The 21476-nt window shown below is 44.9% G+C and overlaps 1 protein-coding gene across 1 annotated transcript in view; it reads left to right on the top strand.

Moving 5' to 3' along the window:
- Positions 1-20191, top strand: part of LOC126989253 (syntaxin-binding protein 5-like) — a 23653-nt gene extending 3462 nt beyond the window's left edge. The window contains exons 3-14 of the mRNA XM_050847901.1: positions 660-842; positions 1387-1521; positions 1930-1993; positions 2225-2316; positions 5694-5757; positions 8958-9049; positions 10913-11167; positions 13659-13774; positions 16018-16092; positions 17856-17990; positions 18350-18457; positions 19478-20191. Coding sequence (XP_050703858.1) covers positions 660-842; positions 1387-1521; positions 1930-1993; positions 2225-2316; positions 5694-5757; positions 8958-9049; positions 10913-11167; positions 13659-13774; positions 16018-16028 — 1012 coding nt within the window. The 3' untranslated portion in view covers positions 16029-16092; positions 17856-17990; positions 18350-18457; positions 19478-20191. The remainder of the gene's footprint in view (positions 1-659; positions 843-1386; positions 1522-1929; positions 1994-2224; positions 2317-5693; positions 5758-8957; positions 9050-10912; positions 11168-13658; positions 13775-16017; positions 16093-17855; positions 17991-18349; positions 18458-19477) is intronic.
- Positions 20192-21476: the final 1285 nt, after the last annotated feature.

The raw sequence follows: 21476 nt of genomic DNA, 5'->3' as shown, positions 1-21476 counted from the left end.
ACTCACCATACCCCCATACCCCCTCCGTAGCCACTTCTAACCCCCCTCACACAATTTACTGACCCCACTAACCCACTATGCGACACCCCACACGACCCATTTCTGAGACCCAACCACTCCCATTTCCACGGTCACCATACCCCCCATACCCCTGTCCGTAGCCACCTCTAACCTCCCTCACACAATTTACTGTCCCCATTAACCCACTGTTCGAAACTCCACACAGCCCATTTCTGTTACCCACCCACTCCTATTTCCTCGGTTACCATACCCCCCCATACCCCTCTCCGTAGCCACCTCTAATCCCCCTCACACAATTTGCTGGCCCCATTAACCCACTATGCGACACCCCATATGACCCATTTCTGACACCCACCCATTCCCATTTCCTTGGTCACCACACCCCTCTCCGTAGCCACCTCTAATCCCCCTCACACAATTTACTGGCCCCATTAACCCACTATGCGACACCCAATATGACCCATTTCTGACACCCACCCACTCCCATTTCCTTGGTCACCATACCCCTCTCCGTAGCCACCTCAAACCCCCCTCACGCAATTTACTGACCCCATTAACCCACTATGCGACACCCCACTCTGCCCATTTCCGACACCCACCCACTCCCATTTCCGCGGCATCCTTGACTGACCCCATAGCATCGGTCGGCCCGGGGTGGACGTCCATGTGAAGCACGAGGGCGACCCGGCGGTGGTGTGCCTGGCCTTCCTGATCAACGAGGGCGGCCTGGTCAGCGCCACAGGGGATGATTCTTTGCACCTGTGGAATATACAGCAGAAGACACCGCAGATTGTACACTCACTCAAGTTCCAGAGGGAGAGGTGAGGAAGGGATGGGATGGGATGGGAATGGATGGGGTGGTATGGGAAGCAATTGGAAGGGATGGGATGGGAAGGGAAAGGATGGGATAAGAAGGGAAGGGATGGGAGTGGGAAGGGAACGGAATGGAACAGAAGGGAAGGGATAGGAAAGGAACGGAAGGGATGGGATAGGAAGGGAACGGAAGGAAAGGAATGGGAAAGGAACGGAAGGGAAGGGACAGGAAGTGAAGGGTTGGGAATGGAAGGGAAGGGAAGGAAAGGAGTGGGAATGGAAGGGATGGGAAGGGTAGGTTAGGTAAGGTAAAGGAAGGGAAGGGATGGGACAGGACAGGATGGGAAGGGATAGGAAGGAAAGGAAGGGAAATGATGGGACAGGACAGGATGGGAAGGGATGGGACAGGACAGGATGGGAAGGGAAGGTTAGGTCAGGTCAGGGAACGGAACAGAACAGAAGGGAAGAAAAATGAAAACACTCCACCATTTCCACCACGCACCCCCCATACCACTAACCCCCCCCTTCTCTTCCCCCCCCCCCCCCCCCCAGGATCACCACGCTCCACCTGCCCTTCCAAAGTCGCTGGCTGTACCTTGGGACGGAGCGCGGCAACATCCACATTGTCAACATTGAGAGCTTCACCCTCAGCGGCTACACCATCAACTGGAACAAGGCTATTGAGCTGTGAGTAGGCCTAATAGGAGTGTGACTATTGTGTTTAGGAGTGGTGTTAGGCGACTATTTGACACCCCACACGGATAGTTTCTGCTACCCCACCTATTGCTACTATTACTACTACTACCATCATTGCCTTCTCTGGGGCTAGTAGGAGTGTGACTATTGGTTTTAGGAGTGGTGTTAGGCGACTATTTGACACCCCACACGGATAGTTTCTGCTACCCCACCTATTGCTACTATTACTACTACTACTACTATTACTACCATCATTGCCTTCTTTAGGCCTGGTAGGAGTGTGACTATTGGTTTTAGGAGTGGTGTTAGACTAGTATTGGACACCCCACATGGATAGTTTCTGCTACCCCCACCTACTACTACTACTACTACTACTACTACTACTACTACTATTTGCAGGTCCCGCAAGACCCATCCTGGTGCTGTGGTCCATCTAAGTGACTGCCCTGTGGAACCTGGGAAGGTGGGTGTACTACTACTACTACTACTACTACTACTACTACTACTACTACTACTACTATTTCTCTCTCTCACCCTCTCATTGCCGCATCATCTGGGCCTCTCAAAATGTTTACGTTTTTGTCTGTATCTTTGGTGTTTTACGAGTTACTTTATTTTTGAACATACGTAAAGATGCGCCATTGCTTCCTCTATTACCCCCAATAAAGCACTAACCTCGGCGTTCCCTCGGCAGCTCCTGATTGGCTACGAGAGCGGTCAGCTTGTCTTGTGGGACTTCAAAGGGCGCACCGCTGAGGTTCGCTACCATTCTGCCGAACCACTGAGGTAAGCCGTGTTTTTTGCCTGTATCCTCGCTGTTTCTTCAGTTATTCTGTTTCCGAAAGTGCGGTTAGGTGCGTCTGTGTTTGGTCTATGTTGGTGTTTTATTCCTGTTCATATATATGTGTTGGCTATTGAGCTACGCTTGGAAGTAGCGCAGGATTGGCTAATGTGTCTTGTTGGCGTCTCAAAATGTTTACGGTTTCGCTGATATCTTTGGTGTTTTTTGAGGGATTTTATTTCCGAAAGTACGGTTTGATGCGCCAAGGTTTTGTTTATATGTGTTTAAAATCCCATGACTTTCTATGCGGACATAACTCTGATAGGCTCAAAAATGTTAGACCGCACTCACATAATTTTTCTTTGATGGCTCTAAAGTTAGTCAAAGTTTTTTGCTGATATCTTTGGTGTTCTTTGAGGGATGTTAATTCTGAAAGTACTGTTGGATGCGCCAATGTTTTGTTTATATGTGTTTAAAATCCTATTGCTTTCTATCCGGACATAAATCTGCTAGGCTCAAAAATGTAAGATCATGCTCACACTTTTCATTAGTCAATATTTTTACTACTACTACTACTACTACTACTACTACAACTACTACTACAACTACTACTGAGACCACTAATACTATCACCACACTATTTAGGAGACCCATCAACCCACTAATTGACATCCCACAACCGCTAAAACTACCACCCACCTACTACCACTACCACTACTTCTACTACTACTACTACTACACTTGCAGGTCAGTGTCTTGGCACCACGAGGGGAAGCAGTTCATGTGCTGCCACACGGATGGTTCCCTCACCACCTGGACACTTAAGCAGAATTCCAAAAGGCCTACATCACATGTCTTCCCTCATGGTAAGTATAGGCCTATGTGTGTGTGTGTGTGTGTGTGTGTGTGTGTCTCTCTCTCTCTCTGTGTGTGTGTGTATGTGTGTGTCTGTCTGTCTGTCTCTGTCTCTGTCTGTCTGTCTGTCTGTCTCTGTCTGTCTGTCTGTCCGTCTGTCTCTGTCTCTGTCTGTCTGTCTGTCCGTCTGTCTCTGTCTCTGTCTGTCTGTCTGTCTCTGTCTGTCTGTCTGTCTGTCTCTGTCTGTGTGTGTGTGTGTGTGTGTGTGTGTCTCTCTCTCTCTCTCTCTCTCTCTCTCTCTCTCTCTCTCTCTCTCTCTCTCTCTCTCTCTCTCTCTCTCTCTCTCTCTCTCTCTCTCTCTCTCTCTCTCTCTCTCTCTCTAGGGCCTGATAATCTATATATCTATCTATGTAATCTCCTGCTGACTGGTATCTCTGCTGTGTGTTGGATTATGTTAAGTTAGGTTGAGAGAGAGAGAGAGAGAGAGAGAGAGAGAGAGAGAGAGAGAGAGAGAGAGAGAGAGAGAGAGAGATTTTTGATTTGCTTTCCTTTTATTTATTGGGCACTTTGCAATACATGTCAAAAAATACAATCACTTTGCAATACATGTCAAAAAATACAATCACTTTGCAATACATGTCAAAAAATACAATCACTTTGCAATACATGTCAAAAAATACAATCACTTTGCAATACATGTCAAAAAATACAATCACCACTACTACATAAACAGGCAAGGTCCATTGAGCCGAGGCTCTCTGACGGACCTGAAGTAACCATTAGTAGTAAAGAGCTGTGTGTGTCCCAGCCGCCACTCACTGCCAAGAAATACAACTATTACTTAATAGATACACCAAGAACAAAAATATATATCCAACACACACACATGTACATATATACATATACACATACATGCACACACATACACATATACACAGTCATAATAGTCATACTTGTAACAGTCCTAAAAATCATTATGATTGTAGTCATTGCTATACACAGGTACAAACATTCACCACTGGGTATTTATATCATACATGTAGATACATATAATCAGGAAAAACCATACAGGATAATGATGATGATGATGATGATAATAATAATAATAACAACAATAGTAATAGTAATAAACTACATAAGGTTATTAAATACAATGGTGACTTAATTTTGAAAGTAATCCTCCAGGAGTATTTTCTTGAAGGAATCCTTGAAAATGGTTCGTGAAGTGGATGGTTTGACAACTTGAGGAAGTGTGTTCCGGCACTTGGATCCACGGAACTGTTCACTTTGTTGGGCAGGATTTGTTCTAAAGAGAGGGACTCTCAGCTTGTTATTTCTGCCTTCACTCTGGTTCACTGAGATCAAGCAATGTTCATGTGCTGGAAATGTGTGACGGGCTCCGTGTACACATACACAGGACTGCCGGTGAACTACATCCGGGAGTTTTAGTAATTTGTGGCTCGTCAAACAAGGGTTAGCGTGCTCAAACCTTTGGCAATAAGACATTAATAAGTTTTTTTTGTTCAACAAAGACTATTAATAAAAGTTACACAAGCACCTCCCCAGAGTGCACAACAGTAAAGTAAATGTGGATAGGCCAGCGACAAATAGATTTGCTTGCGAGATTCAGTGTTCATGTAATTCCTGGTCCTGTTCATAACTCCACATATTCCACTTAATTTTGTCTTTATGGTGTCGATGTGCGACTTCCATTTCAATAAATTATCTAAAGTAACCCCCAAAAACTTATTAAACATCAAACACATCATTAAACAGGAATTACTTACACACACACACACACACACACACACACACACACACACACACACACACACACACAGAGAGAGAGAGAGAGAGAGAGAGAGAGACACACACACACACACACACACACACACACACACACACACACACACACACACACACACACACACACAGAGAGAGACATTAAACATGAATGACACACACACACACACACACACACACACACAGAGAGAGAGAGAGAGAGACATTATTAAACATGAATTACACACACACACACACACACACACCCACACACACACACACACACACAGAGAGAGAGAGAGACATTATTAAACATTAATTACTTACACACACACACACACACACACACACACACACACACAGAGAGAGAGAGAGAGAGAGAGAAACACATTATTATACATGAATTACATACACACACACACACACACACACACACAGAATCTAATCCCCACTAACACACCTTCCAATCCTCCTAATCCCCTTATAAAGCACTCAATCCCCTTATAAAGCACTCAATCCCCTTATAACACACTCAATCCCCTTATAAAGCACTCAGTCCCCTTATAAAGCATTCAATCCCCTTATAAAGCTACTACTACCACCATTACCTTCTCTGGGCCTAGTAGGAGTGTGACTATTGGTTTTAGGAGTGGTGTTAGGCGACTATTTGACACCCCACATGGATAGTTTCTGCTACCCCACCTACTACTACTACTACTACTACTACTACTACTACTATTTGCAGGTCCCGCAAGATCCATCCTGGTGCTGTGGTCCATCTAAGTGACTGCCCTGTGGAACCTGGGAAGGTGGGTGTACTACTACTACTACTACTACTACTACTACTACTACTACTACTACTACTACTACTACTACTATTACTACTACTACTACTATTTCTCTCTCTCACCCTCTCATTGTTTAGTGCGCTACGCTTGGAAATGTCAAGGCATATCACCAGCTGATGTATCTATTGTGTTTAGGAGTGGTGTTAGGCGACTATTTGACACCCCACACGGATAGTTTCTGCTACCCCACCTATTGCTACTATTACTACTACTACCATCATTGCCTTCTCTGGGGCTAGTAGGAGTGAGACTATTGTGTTTAGGAGTGGTGTTAGGCGACTATTTGACACCCCACATGGATAGTTTCTGCTACCCCACCTATTGCTACTATTACTACTACTACTATTACTACCATCATTGCCTTCTCTAGGCCTAGTAGGAGTGTGACTATTGGTTTTAGGAGTGGTGTTAGACTAGTATTGGACACCCCACATGGATAGTTTCTGCTACCCCCACCTACTACTACTACTACTACTACTATTTGCAGGTCCCGCAAGACCCATCCTGGTGCTGTGGTCCATCTAAGTGACTGCCCTGTGGAACCTGGGAAGGTGGGTGTACTACTACTACTACTACTACTACTACTACTACTACTACTACTACTACTACTACTGTCGTGCCGTTCATGGGCACTCTTTTTAATTAATTATGTAGGTTCATTATACCTCAAAGTAGAATTAATTATTGATCATTTAAACCACAGAGTAAAATTAGTAGTTTATTGACCCAGTCTTCTAAGGCACCATTATCGCACACAGGATCATCACCTGTCCAAGTGATACAGGTACCATGACTTTAAGAAAGTTACTTGAGGTAATTACTGTTTAGGGATTCTGATGGTGAACTAAGGGTCATAGGACAGGGTCCACTTATTAGAGGTTAGCTTACGTATTTTACATCACTAATTACACCTGTAATACCATGAACACAGGTTAACATTAACACCTTAACCTAGCATGCACACATGGCAATAAGTAGCACCAACATAATTGTTTCCGCCCACACGGGGAAACACAGACTCCACCATTCCTCACCTTAATTAAGTCCTAACTAAACTAGTGAGTGTTTGCGCTTATCCATTGTTACCCCTGAGAACAACACACATACCACCCTTTTGGCCTTCTCCTTCCTTCCTCTCTTCACACACCCTGCCACAGGCAATCCCCCACGACGCAGCTTCAAAAGTGTTTACTGCTGCATGTTGGCCTTGGCCTGGACGACGCCCAGCTTCCCATCTGTCAGGCTTGCCTTTGGCGCACCTGAAAGGGGCGATGCGATGTCGCTCGTGAGAATCCCAGTCTCAGTTATAGTATTCTAGCCAAGTGAGTTGAACACCGTGAACAGTTCTTTCCTCACCTGAAAGGGGCGATGTCGCTCGTGAGAATCCCAGTCTCAGTTATAGTATTCTAGCCAAGTGAGTTGAACACCGTGAACAGTTCTTTCCTCACCTGAAAGGGGCGATGTCGCTCGTGAGAATGAGCTCGCTCCCACAACCTAGTGCGAGGAAGGGGCGTTAGTCTCGGCCCCAAAATGCCTTGGTGTGACGTCACGGGGTGACAAACTGACCCCAGGTTAGGCCTGCTTGAGACCTGAGATTTCTCTGGTAGGCTTCCTATATCAATATAAGGTCTCTGATATTTTATTTCCGTTATAAATATTTACCGTTCTCCCGCAATAATTAAAAGAAGGCAGATTGACCACTTTTGGCAACGATACCCTGTTTTGACCCCTGACACCTCTGAATTTTGTTGGCACTACAGATTGTAGGGGAGATATGGGAGCACAACAGCCTCTTGGTTTCAACACCCATCTCTTCCCTCTCGCTCTCTCTCTCTCTCTCCCTTCTCTCTCAAACTTCTTTCTCTCTCTCTCTCATACTTTTATTGTCTGTTCTCTTCTTTCCTCTCTCTCTCTCTCTCTCTCTCTCTCTCTCTCTCTCTCTCTCTCTCTCTCTCTCTCTCTCTCTCTCTCTCTCTCTCTCTCTCTCTCTCTCTCTCTCTCTCTCTCTCTCTCTCTCTCTCTCTCTCTCTCTCTCTCTCTCTCTCTCTCTCTCTCTCTCTCTCTCTCTCTCTCTCTCTCTCTCTCTCTCTCTCTCTCTCTCTCTCGCTCTCTCTCTATCTCTCTCTCTCTCTCTCTCTCTCTCTCTCTCTCTCTCTCTCTCTCTCTCTCTCTCTCTCTCTCTCTCTCTCTCTCTCTCTCTCTCATGAGAAACCCACATACATATATAACTGGTTGCACAATCACCCCAGGTTAACTCTATTTACATGGGGAAAAATACCATTACAATTGTAGTACATTTCGGGCCATTACACTACTACTACTACTACTACTACTACTATTACTACTACTACTATTACTACTACTACTACTACTACTACGATTTCTCTCTCTCTCACCCTCTCATTGTTTAGTGCGCTACGCTTGGAAATGTCAAGGCATATCACCAGCTGATGTATCTTTTTAAACCTCTCAAAATGTTCACCTTTTTGTCCATATCTCGGGTGTTTTTTAAGGCATTTTATTTTTGAAAACACTGCCTAAATGCTTTGCCTACATGTGTGTTTTATCCCCGTTTGTTTTCACTTGGGGGTTAATGTGCTATGCTTGGAAACGTAAACGCACATCACTGGCTACCGCATCTTCTAGGCCTCTCGAAGTGTTTACCTTTTAGTCTGTATTTTTGGTGTTTTTTGAGTTACTTTATTTCTGAAAACATGTCGAGATGGATCAATATATTGTCTACGTTCTTGTCTTATCCCCGTTTGTTTTCGTTTGGGGGTTAATGTGCTATGCTTGGAAATGTAAACGCACATCACTGGCTACCTCATCATCTGGGCCTCTCAAAATGTTTACGTTTTTGTCTGTATCTTTGGTGTTTTTTGAGTTACTTTATTTCTGAAAGCACTGTTAGATGGATCAATATTTTGTCTACGTTCTTGTCTCATCCCTGTTTGATTTTGTTTGGGGGTTAGTGTGCTACGCTTGGAAATGTAAACGCACATCACCGGCTGCCGCATCATCTGGGCCTCTCAAAATGTTTACGTTTTTGTCTGTATCTTTGGTGTTTTACGAGTTACTTTATTTTTGAACATACGTAAAGATGCGCCATTGTTTCCTCTATTACCCCCAATAAAGCACTAACCTCGGCGTTCCCTCGGCAGCTCCTGATTGGCTACGAGAGCGGTCAGCTTGTCTTGTGGGACTTCAAAGGGCGCACCGCTGAAGTTCGCTACCATTCTGCCGAACCACTGAGGTAAGCCGTGGTTTTTTGCCTGTATCCTCGCTGTTTCTTCAGTTATTCTGTTTCCGAAAGTGCGGTTAGGTGCGTCTGTGTTTGGTCTATGTTGGTGTTTTATTCCTGTTCATATATATGTATTGGTTATTCAGCTACGCCTGGAAATGGAAACATACAGGATTGGCTAATGTGTCTTCTTGGTGTCTCAAAATGTTTACGGTTTCGCTGATATCTTTGGTGTTTTTTTAGGTATATCAATTCCGAAAGTACTGTTAGATGCACCAATACTTTGTTTATATGTGTACAAAATCCCATTAATTTTTATCTATACATAAATCTGCTAGGCTCAAAAATGTTGGACTGCATTCACATAATTATTCTTTGATGGCTCTTAAGTTAGTCAAAGTTTTTTGCTGATATCTTTGGTGTTTTTTGAGGGATTTTAATTTTGAAAGTATTGTTAGATGCGCCAATGTTTGGTTTGTATATGTACAAAATCTTATGAATTTCTATGTGGACATAAATCTGTTAGGCTCAAAAATGTTAGACCATATTCCTACTTTTAGTTTATCAATATTTTTTACTACTACTACTACTTCTGAGACCACTAATACTATCACCACACTATTTAGGAGACCCATCAACCCACTAATCGACATCCCACAACCCCTAAAACTACCACCCACCTACTACCACTACCACTACTACTACTACTACTACTACTACCACACTTGCAGGTCAGTCTCTTGGTTGATGCATCATTTGCAAATAGGTATTGACGGTCAAGTAAACCAATGATCGCGAATTGGTTGAGCAACAGACAACAAAGAGTAGTGATTGACGGATTTAACTCAGAGGGGCGTGTCACTAGTGGCGTCCCTCAGGGCTCTCCTCCCAGTGCTCTTCATTATCTACATCAACGACGTGGATGTTGGACTCAACCGCATTAGTAAATTTGCAGACGACACAAAGATTGGTAACTCTCTCACTCTGACGAAGACAGGCAAAGCCTCCAAGAGGATTTGTAATTTCAGCTTGGTCGGATAGATGGGAGATGCCTTAACGTCAGACATGCCAGGTCCTTAAGTTGAACGAGGAATAAGTTCGAATTAATGAAATGCGCGTGTTAAACTCGTTCAATGCGTCAAAGACTTGGGGGTCAAAATCGTCAAACCTCAAATTCTCAATGCATCGATGCAGCAAATAAAGCGAACAGAATGTTGGGCTTCATTAAAAGAAACTTTGTATTCAAGAATAAAGATGTAATACTTGCTCTACAACAGTTTAGTCAGACCCCACTTGGAAATGAAGTACAGTTTTGGTCTCCCCACCATGCAAAGGATATTAAAACAAGGTGTTCACAACCGTCCAAAATGATCCCTTCCTTGCGCAACAAATCCTACGAAGAAAGGCTTTCTACCCTTAACATGTTCTCTCTTGAGAAACGTCGCCTCCGAGGAAAACTGATCGAATGTTTTGAAATACTTAATGGTTTCACGAATGTAGACAGATCAACATTGTTTATGATCGATGACACTTTGCGCACGAGGAACAATGGCGTAAAACTCAGATGTAGACAAGTAAATTCAGACTGCACCAAATTTTTCTTCACCAACGTTGTAGTGCGAGAATGGAATAAGCTTCCACCGTCAGTGGTCCAGTGTAACACGATTGACTCCTTCAAAAATAAGCTCGACCGTCACTTCCTTCAACGTAATATTAACTAGAGTAGAAAAGCAACGTTTTGGAGTCTTCTGATTAATGTAAAATCACTTAGGTTTAAGGACAGACCACCTAGTCTGGACCATGGGGTCTGTGTGGTCTGATTTTCTATGTAAATCTATATATAAGGACATACAAAACCACGGCCTCCCTTCTCAGGACTCCTGTGACATCAAGATCAAGGTCAAGATCAACGGAAGTAAACAGAGCGACGCTGCGGAGTCTGTCACGCCGCCCACGCCCACACAGTGCCCCCACGCCCATCCAGTGCCCCCACGCCCACACAGTGCCCCCACGCCTCCACGCCCATCCAGTGCCCCCACGCCCACACAGTGCCCCCACGCCCACACAGTGCCCCCACGCCTCCACGCCCATCCAGTGCCCCCACGCCTCCACGCCTCCACGCCCATCCAGTGCCCCCACGCCCACACAGTGCCCCCACGCCTCCACGCCCATCCAGTGCCCCCACGCCTCCACGCCCACACAGTGCCCCCACGCCTCCACGCCCATCCAGTGCCCCACGCCTCCACGCCCATCCAGTGCCCCCCACGCCTCCACGCCCATCCAGTGCGTATTACAAGGTTATCTATTTCAAGTTTACCTGTTTCAAGCTTTTTGTGGCTGAGGTGACAGCTTGGTATTACTCCAGAATCACACCCAAGCTTACCCATGTCAAGTTTACCTGTTTCAAGCTTTTTGTGGCTGAGGTGACAGTTTGGTATTATTTCAGAATCACACGCAAGCTTACCCATGTCAAGTTTACCTGTTTCAAGCTTTTTGTGGCTCAGGTGACAGCTTGGTATTATGTCAGAATCACACCCAAGCTTACCCATGTCAAGTTAACCTGTTTCAAGCTTTTTGTGGCTGAGGTGACAGCTTGGTATCATTTCAGGTTTAATCTTAGGGAGCACCACTCCAAACCAACATTCGTAGTAAATTAGCACGTGAGAGAATTTTAATGATAATGCATTTTCGTATACGTTTTACCTTGGGGAGGGGCCAGGGGGGCAAGCCTCATTAATTATAAAGTTGGGTGGCTTGGATTTTCTAAGTCCATTGTTATTGTTTCACGAGCGCCTCTATGCACAGACTGAGCCTCGTACCTGCCTTGCAGTGCACCAAACAAACTATATAGCTCCCAAGTCAGTACACGCACGGATCATTACAATTTTGGACATAAAACAGTCTCTATGATTTCTATGTTATTTTCTTGGCTATATTAAAGCACATAATGGCACAAGTATTTGTATTTTATAATTTTAAAAGATTATATTCAGGATGTATAGCTCTGTGGGTTGAATTGCGCAGGCAGCACCACGTAGGCATGTTTGCAGTCAATTTTCATCATGATGGATGGACCAGAGTCTCACTCTGTCACTCAAAATATCATTGTACTTCACCTCTCGGTAAGTGTTGACTGACTATTCAACCTCTTTATTGGTATGCATGTAGTTAGACAAAAGGACCGATTACTATCCAAAATTGAATGGAATAGTGACCCGGCGTGTGACATGTGCGTTTTGTGAATAGCGGTCGCATGAAGCTTGTCACGTGTCACAAACCAACTGGATATTGTTGGACGCGCGTACTCATAGTTTCAGTAAAGTGGAGGCCAGGGTGATGCGTAGCAATCGCTAGGTCACTAACGGCTCATATATGACAGCTGTCACAAATCTGTTGCATTTTGAACCCCAAACTACTCGCTAACAATGATCCACCATCAACTTACAAGAAGTGGATGGGTTAACTGTCAGTACTGTACCATATGTTTTTATGAAACATGACATTTCCCAAGAGTTGCTCAATTACACGGAGTGGGGCGGCGGTGGGGGGGGGCGGGCTTCCATTACAGTGACCATCCAATTACGCGCCCGACACTCCTCAACAGACCCGCTGCGGCGGCTGGTATGTTATATTGGAATAAATTACAAGAGTATACGTTAGGGACTTTCCTTACTTTAGACTAGGGAATTTTCCCTATATTTGATTTTTTTAGGGACATTTTGGAAGGCAATTTTTCAGTGATTTGTCCTTCCACCACCAAAACAACGGTTCCCTACAAGGATTGATGAAGCTAACCGATGGGTTAGGAATAGTTTTAGTACCGTGCCAGTATTTCAATCCATTACCTACCTTACCAAACAACACTAGCTATTCATATATCTTTTCTACAAATGTTCAACAACCATGGAAACGCTTTCAAAATCCAATTCAAGGACTATTTATTATTGAAAATATGGGATAATATTGACAAAGTGCAGCCTCCTGTGGCGGCGGCCGCGACAGTGGTGCAACTGGTGTTGCGAGAACCTCTTCGCAGAAAGAAGTCGCATATATATGGGTCGAGGGGGCGAAGCTCCTCATCAGCAGGTCGTAAAGTTCGGTTGGAGTAGTTTAAATATATTTGACATGCGGCGTGGTCAGAAATTACGCAGCGCGGGTGGGGTGGGGGGGGCCACTTTGCCCACCATCCAATGACATGCCCGACATTCGTCAACAGACCGAATGCTAGGTCATATTGGAATAGACTACAAGAGTATGCGTTAGGAACTTTCCCTACTTTTGAGATTTTTCTAGGGATATTTTGAAAGCCCATTTTTCAGTGATTTGGGCCTCCCCCACCAAAACCCCGATTCCCCACAGGTCCCCAGGCTTGTGTTGGGGGTAGGGGGGGCAGGGGTGGTGGAGGGGTGGAGTGGTAATTCTTAAGATTTACTGAGGTGACAGATAGGTAATATTCCAGAATCACACCCAAGCTTACCCATGTCAAGTTTACCTGTTTCAAGCTTTTTGTGGCTGAGGTGACAGCTTGGTAATATTCCAGAATCACACCCAAGCTTACCCATGTCAAGTTTACCTGTTTCAAGCTTTTTGTGGCTGAGGTGACAGCTTGGTAATATTCCAGAATCACACCCAAGCTTACCCATGTCAAGTTTACCTGTTTCCGTTCACCGGTGATGAGGTTTCAGGCCCCGGTCCACCTCCGCAGCAGCGCTCCACAGGGCCGCCAACATTACAACAGTAACATTAGCACCTAAAGTTGTCCTCAATCCTCACCAGGGTTGTTGATTTTTTTTAAATGAAAAAAATGGATTTTTTTATTCAAATCAGATTTTTTTATCTAAGTTGATTTTATATATTTTTTTTATAAATGAAAATAATTAAATGAATGTAAACCTCAATATTGTCTACATTAGTTTAAAACACATGTTGAAGTAACCTGGCTGGCTGTTTGAGCCAGGCCTAAGACTGACCAGCTGCAGCCAGCCAGCCAGCCAGCCTTGGCCAGCACCACACCACAACTCTGTCTAGTCTCCTAACAGTCTAACCAGATCATGTCATGTTTTGGACATGTCCTCACTGAAATTGCTCAAAGAAAAATGACTGCAGCTTCAAATCAAAGTATCAGAAAAGACTGTGGATGATCTATGTGTGTATGTGAAGTGATTCTTTGAAAAATAGGAGAATATGTTTCAATTATTTCCTTTACTGCAACCCTGATCCTCACGTTTGTAAAGTCATAGGATTTAGTGAATAAGTGAGTCTTCAGCGCTTTCTTGAAGATTGCCAGACTGCCACTGTTCTTAACCCGTAGAGCACCGTTGACGCGTCTCACGCGTTAAAAGCGATTTGCAATCATATACCGTTGACGCGTCAGACGCGTTTGCAAATTTCCATAATTAATTGCAATTGAAAGGACGCTCCCGTGTGCATCTATACGCTCATATGGGTCAGAGCGTCGACTTGTGAGTCAGCCTAGCCTCTCCCAGGCCAATATGCCCCCAGGGGTGACGTCGACCCACATGGAAAGTGAATTTGGGCGTGTGACACGAACGAAATCAAGTCCGAAACAAAGTGACAGACTGTGGTGAGAGAAGTCCTTCATCAGCACACTGTCAGTAGACTGTCAGCACACTGTCAGTAGACTGTCAGCACATTGTCAGTAGACTGTCAGCACACTGTCAGTAGACTGTCAGCACACTGTCAGCACACTGTCAGTAGACTGTCAGCACACTGTCAGCACATTGTCAGTAGACTGACACCACGTCATCAGCACACTGTCACCCCGTCATCAGCACACTGTCAGCACACTGTCAGCACCTCTTCAACCCCGTAACAGTCTGCCTGGTAAGCCATTTTTCGTGTATTTCCGGATATTTTCCTCGGCCAGTTTTCCGCCATGGTGCGGTGCACACCTTTGGGCAGAGTTGCCTTTGTCTGGGGTGTGCGTGTCCTCAAAGTCGCCTTTCTCAACTCTTCTGCCCATGACCGGAAGATTACCAAAATGAGACGGCTTTTTCAACTTCCCAAAGTCAAAAACATGACATAGGGAGTTTGTTGATGAAGGTGGCGATAAAACAACAGTTCTTGCTAGTTTGTGTTTGTGGTTTATGAAGCCAGTGTGTTCATTTTGTAGTCTTTCTAAAGTGAGGAAAGTGATCGGCTTAAATAGCTTGTTGAGCCGTGCGTCCTTGTTTAATCCCTTGACTGTGGATTTCCCACAATAAGACATCACCAAGCTACAGGAATGTAACAAAAGGTGGCTGCTACAATTCACTGAAGGAAAATGTAAAGTCATCCACCTTCGGAGGGGATATCCAACATACCAATACCACATGAGAAACACTCCATTATCCAACACAGAGGCAGAGAAAGACCTGGGAGTATATGTTGCCAGGCTACCAGTGAAAGCCAAATCCGTGCCAGTCACAGCCGATGGGTTAATTAATAGGTACTACTTGTTATGTCTCTCTCTCTCTCTCTCTCTCTCTCTCTCTCTGAAATAAATTTTGATGTGATTTTGATTTTTTATGGAGTGATATGTCCTTACTTTTTTCCTTCTCCTGCTACAAGTATCTGAGGGTGTTTGCCTGCTGGATAAGTGCAAGTAAAAGTGAGATAGCTCTAAAGTGAGACAGTTCTAATGCGAGATAGTGGGTGGGTTAGAGAGAGGAATGGTGTAGCTTTAATTTAATGCATGGTAGGCTGGGTTAGAGCTAGCTTTAATGTGAGAAAGTGAGCGAGAAAGAGGGAGAAAAAAATTGAACAGAACAATCATTGACAGAAACTTGACAGCAGCCTTGCTAGGTTGTTGCTTAATTTCCTGGTGTTTTACTTGACCTACAAACACAAAACTCACACACAGCAAACACCAACCATTCACCCACACACACACCAAAACGCAGCCTTGTAGCCCCGTCCAAACACCCACAAACACCACAAACGTAACAACATTTTAAATCCTCCTCCTCTCTCTCTCTCAGGTTCAGAGTGAGGGCAGTTCTTACCTCAATGACCTCTCTCAGGTGTCTGCTACGGTGGTGAACCTCCTGCTCCAAGTAAGTAGTAGTAGTAGTAGTAGTAGTAGTAGTAGTACAGGTGTAGTTGTTGTTGTTGTTGTTGAGTAGTACTGTATTGTTGTTCAAGTAGCGCGTGGGAAGCTCAGCTGTGTGGCCGCGTGAGTCCAGTTGCGTGAGACATCTGGTGGACACTCCAGAAAATATCGCGTAAAAGTGAAAAAAACATGTAAAGTAAACATTTTCTTGGTTATTTCAGAAACGCGTTAATCGACTTACCTGTCTCCAGTGTACCTGTTTTCTGTTATGCAATGCCTCCCTTCTAACCATCTCTCTGGGGGACATTTTCAAAGCACAAAGAACTGACTGTACTCATGGAAACACTGAGATCAATATTATCAGCTGTTTCTAAAGGTCATAGAGGGGGTCAGTCGGGTTCCAGTGAGTGTTTCTTCAGGTTCATGGTACAGAGGAAGGGTCACACTACCACCAGGGTCACAAAACTACCCCTGGAAAGGCCTACAGCTCCTAGGAAAGCCTTGTCAAATGTGTGTTTCCTCAGGTTCATGGTACAGAGGAAGGGTCACACTACCACCAGGGTCATAAAACTACCCCTGGAAAGGCCTACAGCTCCTAGGAAAGCCTTGTCAAATGTGTGTTTCCTTAGGTTCATGGTACAGAGGAAGGGTCACACTACCACCAGGGTCACAAAACTACCACTGGAAAGGCCTACAGCTCCTAGGAAAGCCTTGTCAAATGTGTGTTTCCTCAGGTTCATGGTACAGAGGAAGGGTCACACTACCACCAGGGTCACAAAACTACCCCTGGAAAGGCCTACAGCTCCTAGGAAAGCCTTGTCAAATGTGTGTTTCCTCAGGTTCATGGTACAGAGGAAGGGTCACACTACCACCAGGGTCATAAAACTACCCCTGGAAAGGCCTACAGCTCCTAGGAAAGCCTTGTCAAATGTGTGTTTCCTCAGGTTCATGGTACAGAGGAAGGGTCACACTACCACCAGGGTCATAAAACTACCCCTGGAAAGGCCTACAGCTCCTAGGAAAGCCTTGTCAAATGTGTGTTTCTTTAGGTTCATGGTACAGAGGAAGGGTCACACTACCACCAGGGTCATAAAACTACCCCTGGAAAGGCCTACAGCTCCTAGGAAAGCCTTGTCAAATGTGTGTTTCCTTAGGTTCACGGTACAGAGGAAGGGTCACACTACCACCAGGGTCACAAAACTACCCCTGGAAAGGCCTACAGCTCCTAGGAAAGCCTTGTCAAATGTGTGTTTCCTTAGGTTCACGGTACAGAGGAAGGGTCACACTACCACCAGGGTCACAAAACTACCCCTGGAAAGGCCTACAGCTCCTAGGAAAGCCTTGTCAAATGTGTGTTTCCTTAGCTTCATGGCACAGAGGAAGGGTCACACTACCACCAGGGTCATAAAACTACCCCTGGAAAGGCCTACAGCTCCTAGGAAAGCCTTGTCAAATGTGTTTCCTTAGCTTCATGGCACAGAGGAAGGGTCACACTACCACCAGGGTCATAAAACTACCCCTGGAAAGGCCTACAGCTCCTAGGAAAGCCTTGTCAAATGTGTGTTTCCTTAGCTTCATGGCACAGAGGAAGGGTCACACTACCACCACAAGAAGTAGTAGTAGTAGTAGTAGTAGTAGTAATAGTTGTAGTTTATATAAAAAGAAATATATGTTCAAATTCTTCTTCCCCTCTCTCTCTCTCTCTCTCTCTCTCTCTCTCTCTCTCTCTCTCTCTCTCTCTCTCTCTCTCTCTCTCTCTCTCCCCAGACCCAGGAGCAGAGTGAGTCGGAGCTCCAGGACGCACATGACCAGATCTCAGACGCACACAGGCAGATCAGCGCGTACATGGCACAGCTGGAGGACGCACACAGGGAGCTGGAGGTGTACAAGGACCAGCTGCAGGTGTGTGTGTGTGTGTGTTTTTTCATGTGCGTTTTTCGGTTCATGTGCGTTTTTTCATGTGCATATTTTTTCATATATGTTTTTCATGTGCGTTTATCTTCATGTGCATTTTTCTAGTCATGTACGTTATTCCTCATGTGCGTATTTTTCCATGTACGTTTTTTCTCATGTACGTGTTTTTCCATGTGCGTTTTTTTTCCATGTGCGTTTTTTCTCATGTACGTTTTTTTAAGTGCGTTTTTTTCCATGTGCGTTTTTTCATGTGCGTTTTTTCTCATGTACGTTTTTTTAAGTGCGTTTTTTTTCCATGTGCGTTTTTTCATGTGCGTTTTTTCTCATGTACGTTTTTTTCTCTCCAGCGAGCGTCTTCCCAGATCGAGGAGATGAGGGAGAGAGGGAGGGAGGAGGAGAGGGATGAGGAGGAGGAGGAGGAGGAGAGGCGGAGGAAGGAGGCAACACTGAAGGAGGTAAGTTTCTCTCTCGCTCAATTTTTTTCTCTCGCTCTAATTTTTTTCTCGCTCTAATTTTTTTCTCGCTGTTTTTTCCCCTCTCTATTTTTTCTCTCGCTCTATTTCTTTCTCTCCTCGCTTTTTTTCTCTTTCGCTCTATTTTTTCTTTTTCTCACTCTCTCGCTCTATTTTTTTATCTTTTTCTCTCTAATTTTTCTCTCTCTCATGCTCTCTCGCTCTGTTTTTTCTCTGTCTCGCTCTATTTCTCTCCTCGCTCTATTTTTAATCTCTCGTCTCGCTCTATTTTTTCTCTTGCTCTCGCTCTGTTTTTTTCTCTCACTCTCTCACTCTATTTTCTTTCTTGCTCTATTTTTTTCTCTAGCTCTATTTTTATTCTCGCTCTATTTTTATACTCTCTCTCTCTCTCTCTCTCTCTCTCTCTCTCTCTCTCTCTCTCTCTCTCTCTCTCTCTCTCTCTCTCTCTCTCTCTCTCTCTCTCTCTAATCTCATGTGTAGAAAGACATTAGCAGATAAATTCTTAACGGGTCAAACGTAACATTTTCCATCCTCCTTCACTCGACTTCACCCAACCAACCCACACATGCTGTTTTTCTTTCTCAATTTTCTGGTGTTTTACTGTACCCACAAACACGAAACTCACACACAGCAAACACCAACCATTCACCTACACACACACCAAAATGCAGCCTTCTAGCCCCGTCCAAACACCCACAAACAGGCAAAAGGTAACAACATTTTTAACCCTCCTCCCCTCAACTTTTGCCAGCCAACCCACACATTCCATTTTTCCCACTCAATTTCCTGGTGTTTAGCTTTACCCACAAACACGAAACTCACACACAGCAAACACCAACCATTCACCTACACACACACCAAAACGCAGCCTTCTAGCCTTGTCCAAACACCCACAAACACCACAAACATCACAACATTTTAAATTCTCCTCCTCTCTTTCTCAGGTGCAGAGTGAGGGCAGTTCCTACCTCACTTATCTCTCTCTCTTTCTCTCTATTTCAGGAGCAACTAGAAGGCAAAATTAGAGCGAGAATCGAGGAAGAGAGAGAGAGAATCAAAGCAAGCTACGTCGAGCATTGTGTGCTGGTTATCCCTTCTCCGGCTTGTGACCCTTCGCGTCCCTCACTTGGGAGCAACATTTCTCCCTTACGAGACGCTGCAGTAGTAATTGTAATAGTTAAGAGCCCCCTCCCCCATGCATCCCCTCCCATGTTCCTACTCTCCTCGCGGCTCTTAATTAAGGCCGTGAGCTTAAGCGTCTCGGCGCCTCGGTTCGCCTGTATGAAGAGCCTCTGGAACTGCTGGGATTTCCATGGAGTACTTTGTGACCCTAGTGATAGTCTCACCCAAGGTAAATATAGTCTACCAAGAACAGGAAAACACCCCACATGAAAACCTTCCCTGTGGCCGTGGGAAACAGTCGTAGTGGGAGCAGGAGACGTGTAAGAGGCTCTCGTAGAAGTTGCCGGGATTTCCATGGAGTATTTTGTGACCCTGGTGATAGTTTTACGTGACTTCTTCGCCAGGAACAGGGAAAGCACCCAGGCCTTGTGCCTTGGGAAATGTCGTAGCGGGAGCCCAATGACCATCTTGTAATGTTGGTGACAGCCTGACACAACTTCTTGGCCAGGATCACAGGAAAACACTCCCCGTGAACACCCGGTCTATCTTCTCTGTGGCCTGCCAGCTTGTTCATTAAATGGAAATTGTAGCGGAGGAATTGTAGTTTTCCTGGTGGCTTCGGATTGGTAGTGGCTGTTTCAGTTACTTAGAAAAATGCAGTAGATCTAGGGAAAGATATCTCGTAACCACTTTTTTCACCATAATGTTTTGTTAGTTTTGCTTTTCCTGGAGTCATAAGTGGGGTTAGGTGCAATGTTTTAAGTGGAAATTGTAGTGGAGGAGTTGCAGTTCCTCCAGTGGCTTTGGTTTTGTAGTAGCTGTTGTACTTCTTAGAAAAATGCAGTTGAAGTTATGGAAAGATATCTTGCCACAACTTTCTTTCATCATAATGTTTTGTTAGTTTTACTTTTCCTGTAGTTATAAGTGGTGGTAGGAGGAATGCCATAAGTGGAAGTTGTAGTGGAGAAGTTGTAGTTTCTTGTGGTAGTTCCGGTTTGGTAGTAAGTGTTGTACTTATGTAGAAAAATTAAGTTAGATTTAGGGTGTGCTGGATATCCCTTCACTGGTAGCCTGGTAACATACACTCCCAGGTCTTTCTCTGTGGTGGATAGTGGAGTGTTTCCCATGTGGTATTGGTGTGCTGGTTATCCCTTCACTGGTAGCCTGGTAACATACACTCCCAGGTCTTTCTCTGTGGTGGATAGTGGAGTGTTTCCCATGTGGTATTGGTGTGCTGGTTATCCCTTCACTGGTAGCCTGGTAACATACACTCCCAGGTCTTTCTCTGTGGTGGATAGTGGAGTGTTTCCCATGTGGTATTGGTGTGCTGGTTATCCCTTCACTGGTAGCCTGGTAACATACACTCCCAGGTCTTTGTCTGCCCCTGTGGTGGATAGTGGAGTGTTTCCCATGTGGTATTGGTGTGCTGGATATCCCTTCACTGGTAGCCTGGTAACATACACTCCCAGGTCTTTCTCTGCCTCTGTGGTGGATAGTGGAGTGTTTCCCATGTGGTATTGGTGTGCTGGATATCCCTTCACTGGTAGCCTGGTAACATACAGTCCCAGGTCTTTCTCTGCCTCTGTGGTGGATAGTGGAGTGTTTCCCATGTGGTATTGGTGTGCTGGATATCCCTTCACTGGTAGCCTGGTAACATACACTCCCAGGTCTTTGTCTGCCCCTGTGGTGGATAGTGGAGTGCTTCCCATGTGGTATTGGTGTGCTGGGTATCCCCTCCCAAGGTGCAAGACATTAGATTTTCCTTCATTGAATTGTAGCAGACACTTTTTGATCCATTGCTGTAGCTTGGAAATGTTGTCTTGTAGGAAATCTGCAGTCAAGGGGTTGAGTATATAGTGTTGGGCTTTGTGCTGTAGTA

The sequence above is a fragment of the Eriocheir sinensis genome, unplaced genomic scaffold, assembly GCF_024679095.1.
Source record: "Eriocheir sinensis breed Jianghai 21 unplaced genomic scaffold, ASM2467909v1 Scaffold111, whole genome shotgun sequence".
Lineage (NCBI taxonomy): Eukaryota > Metazoa > Arthropoda > Malacostraca > Decapoda > Varunidae > Eriocheir > Eriocheir sinensis.
Note: the sequence above shows the minus strand (reverse complement) of the source record. Positions and strands in the feature narration are given on the sequence as shown.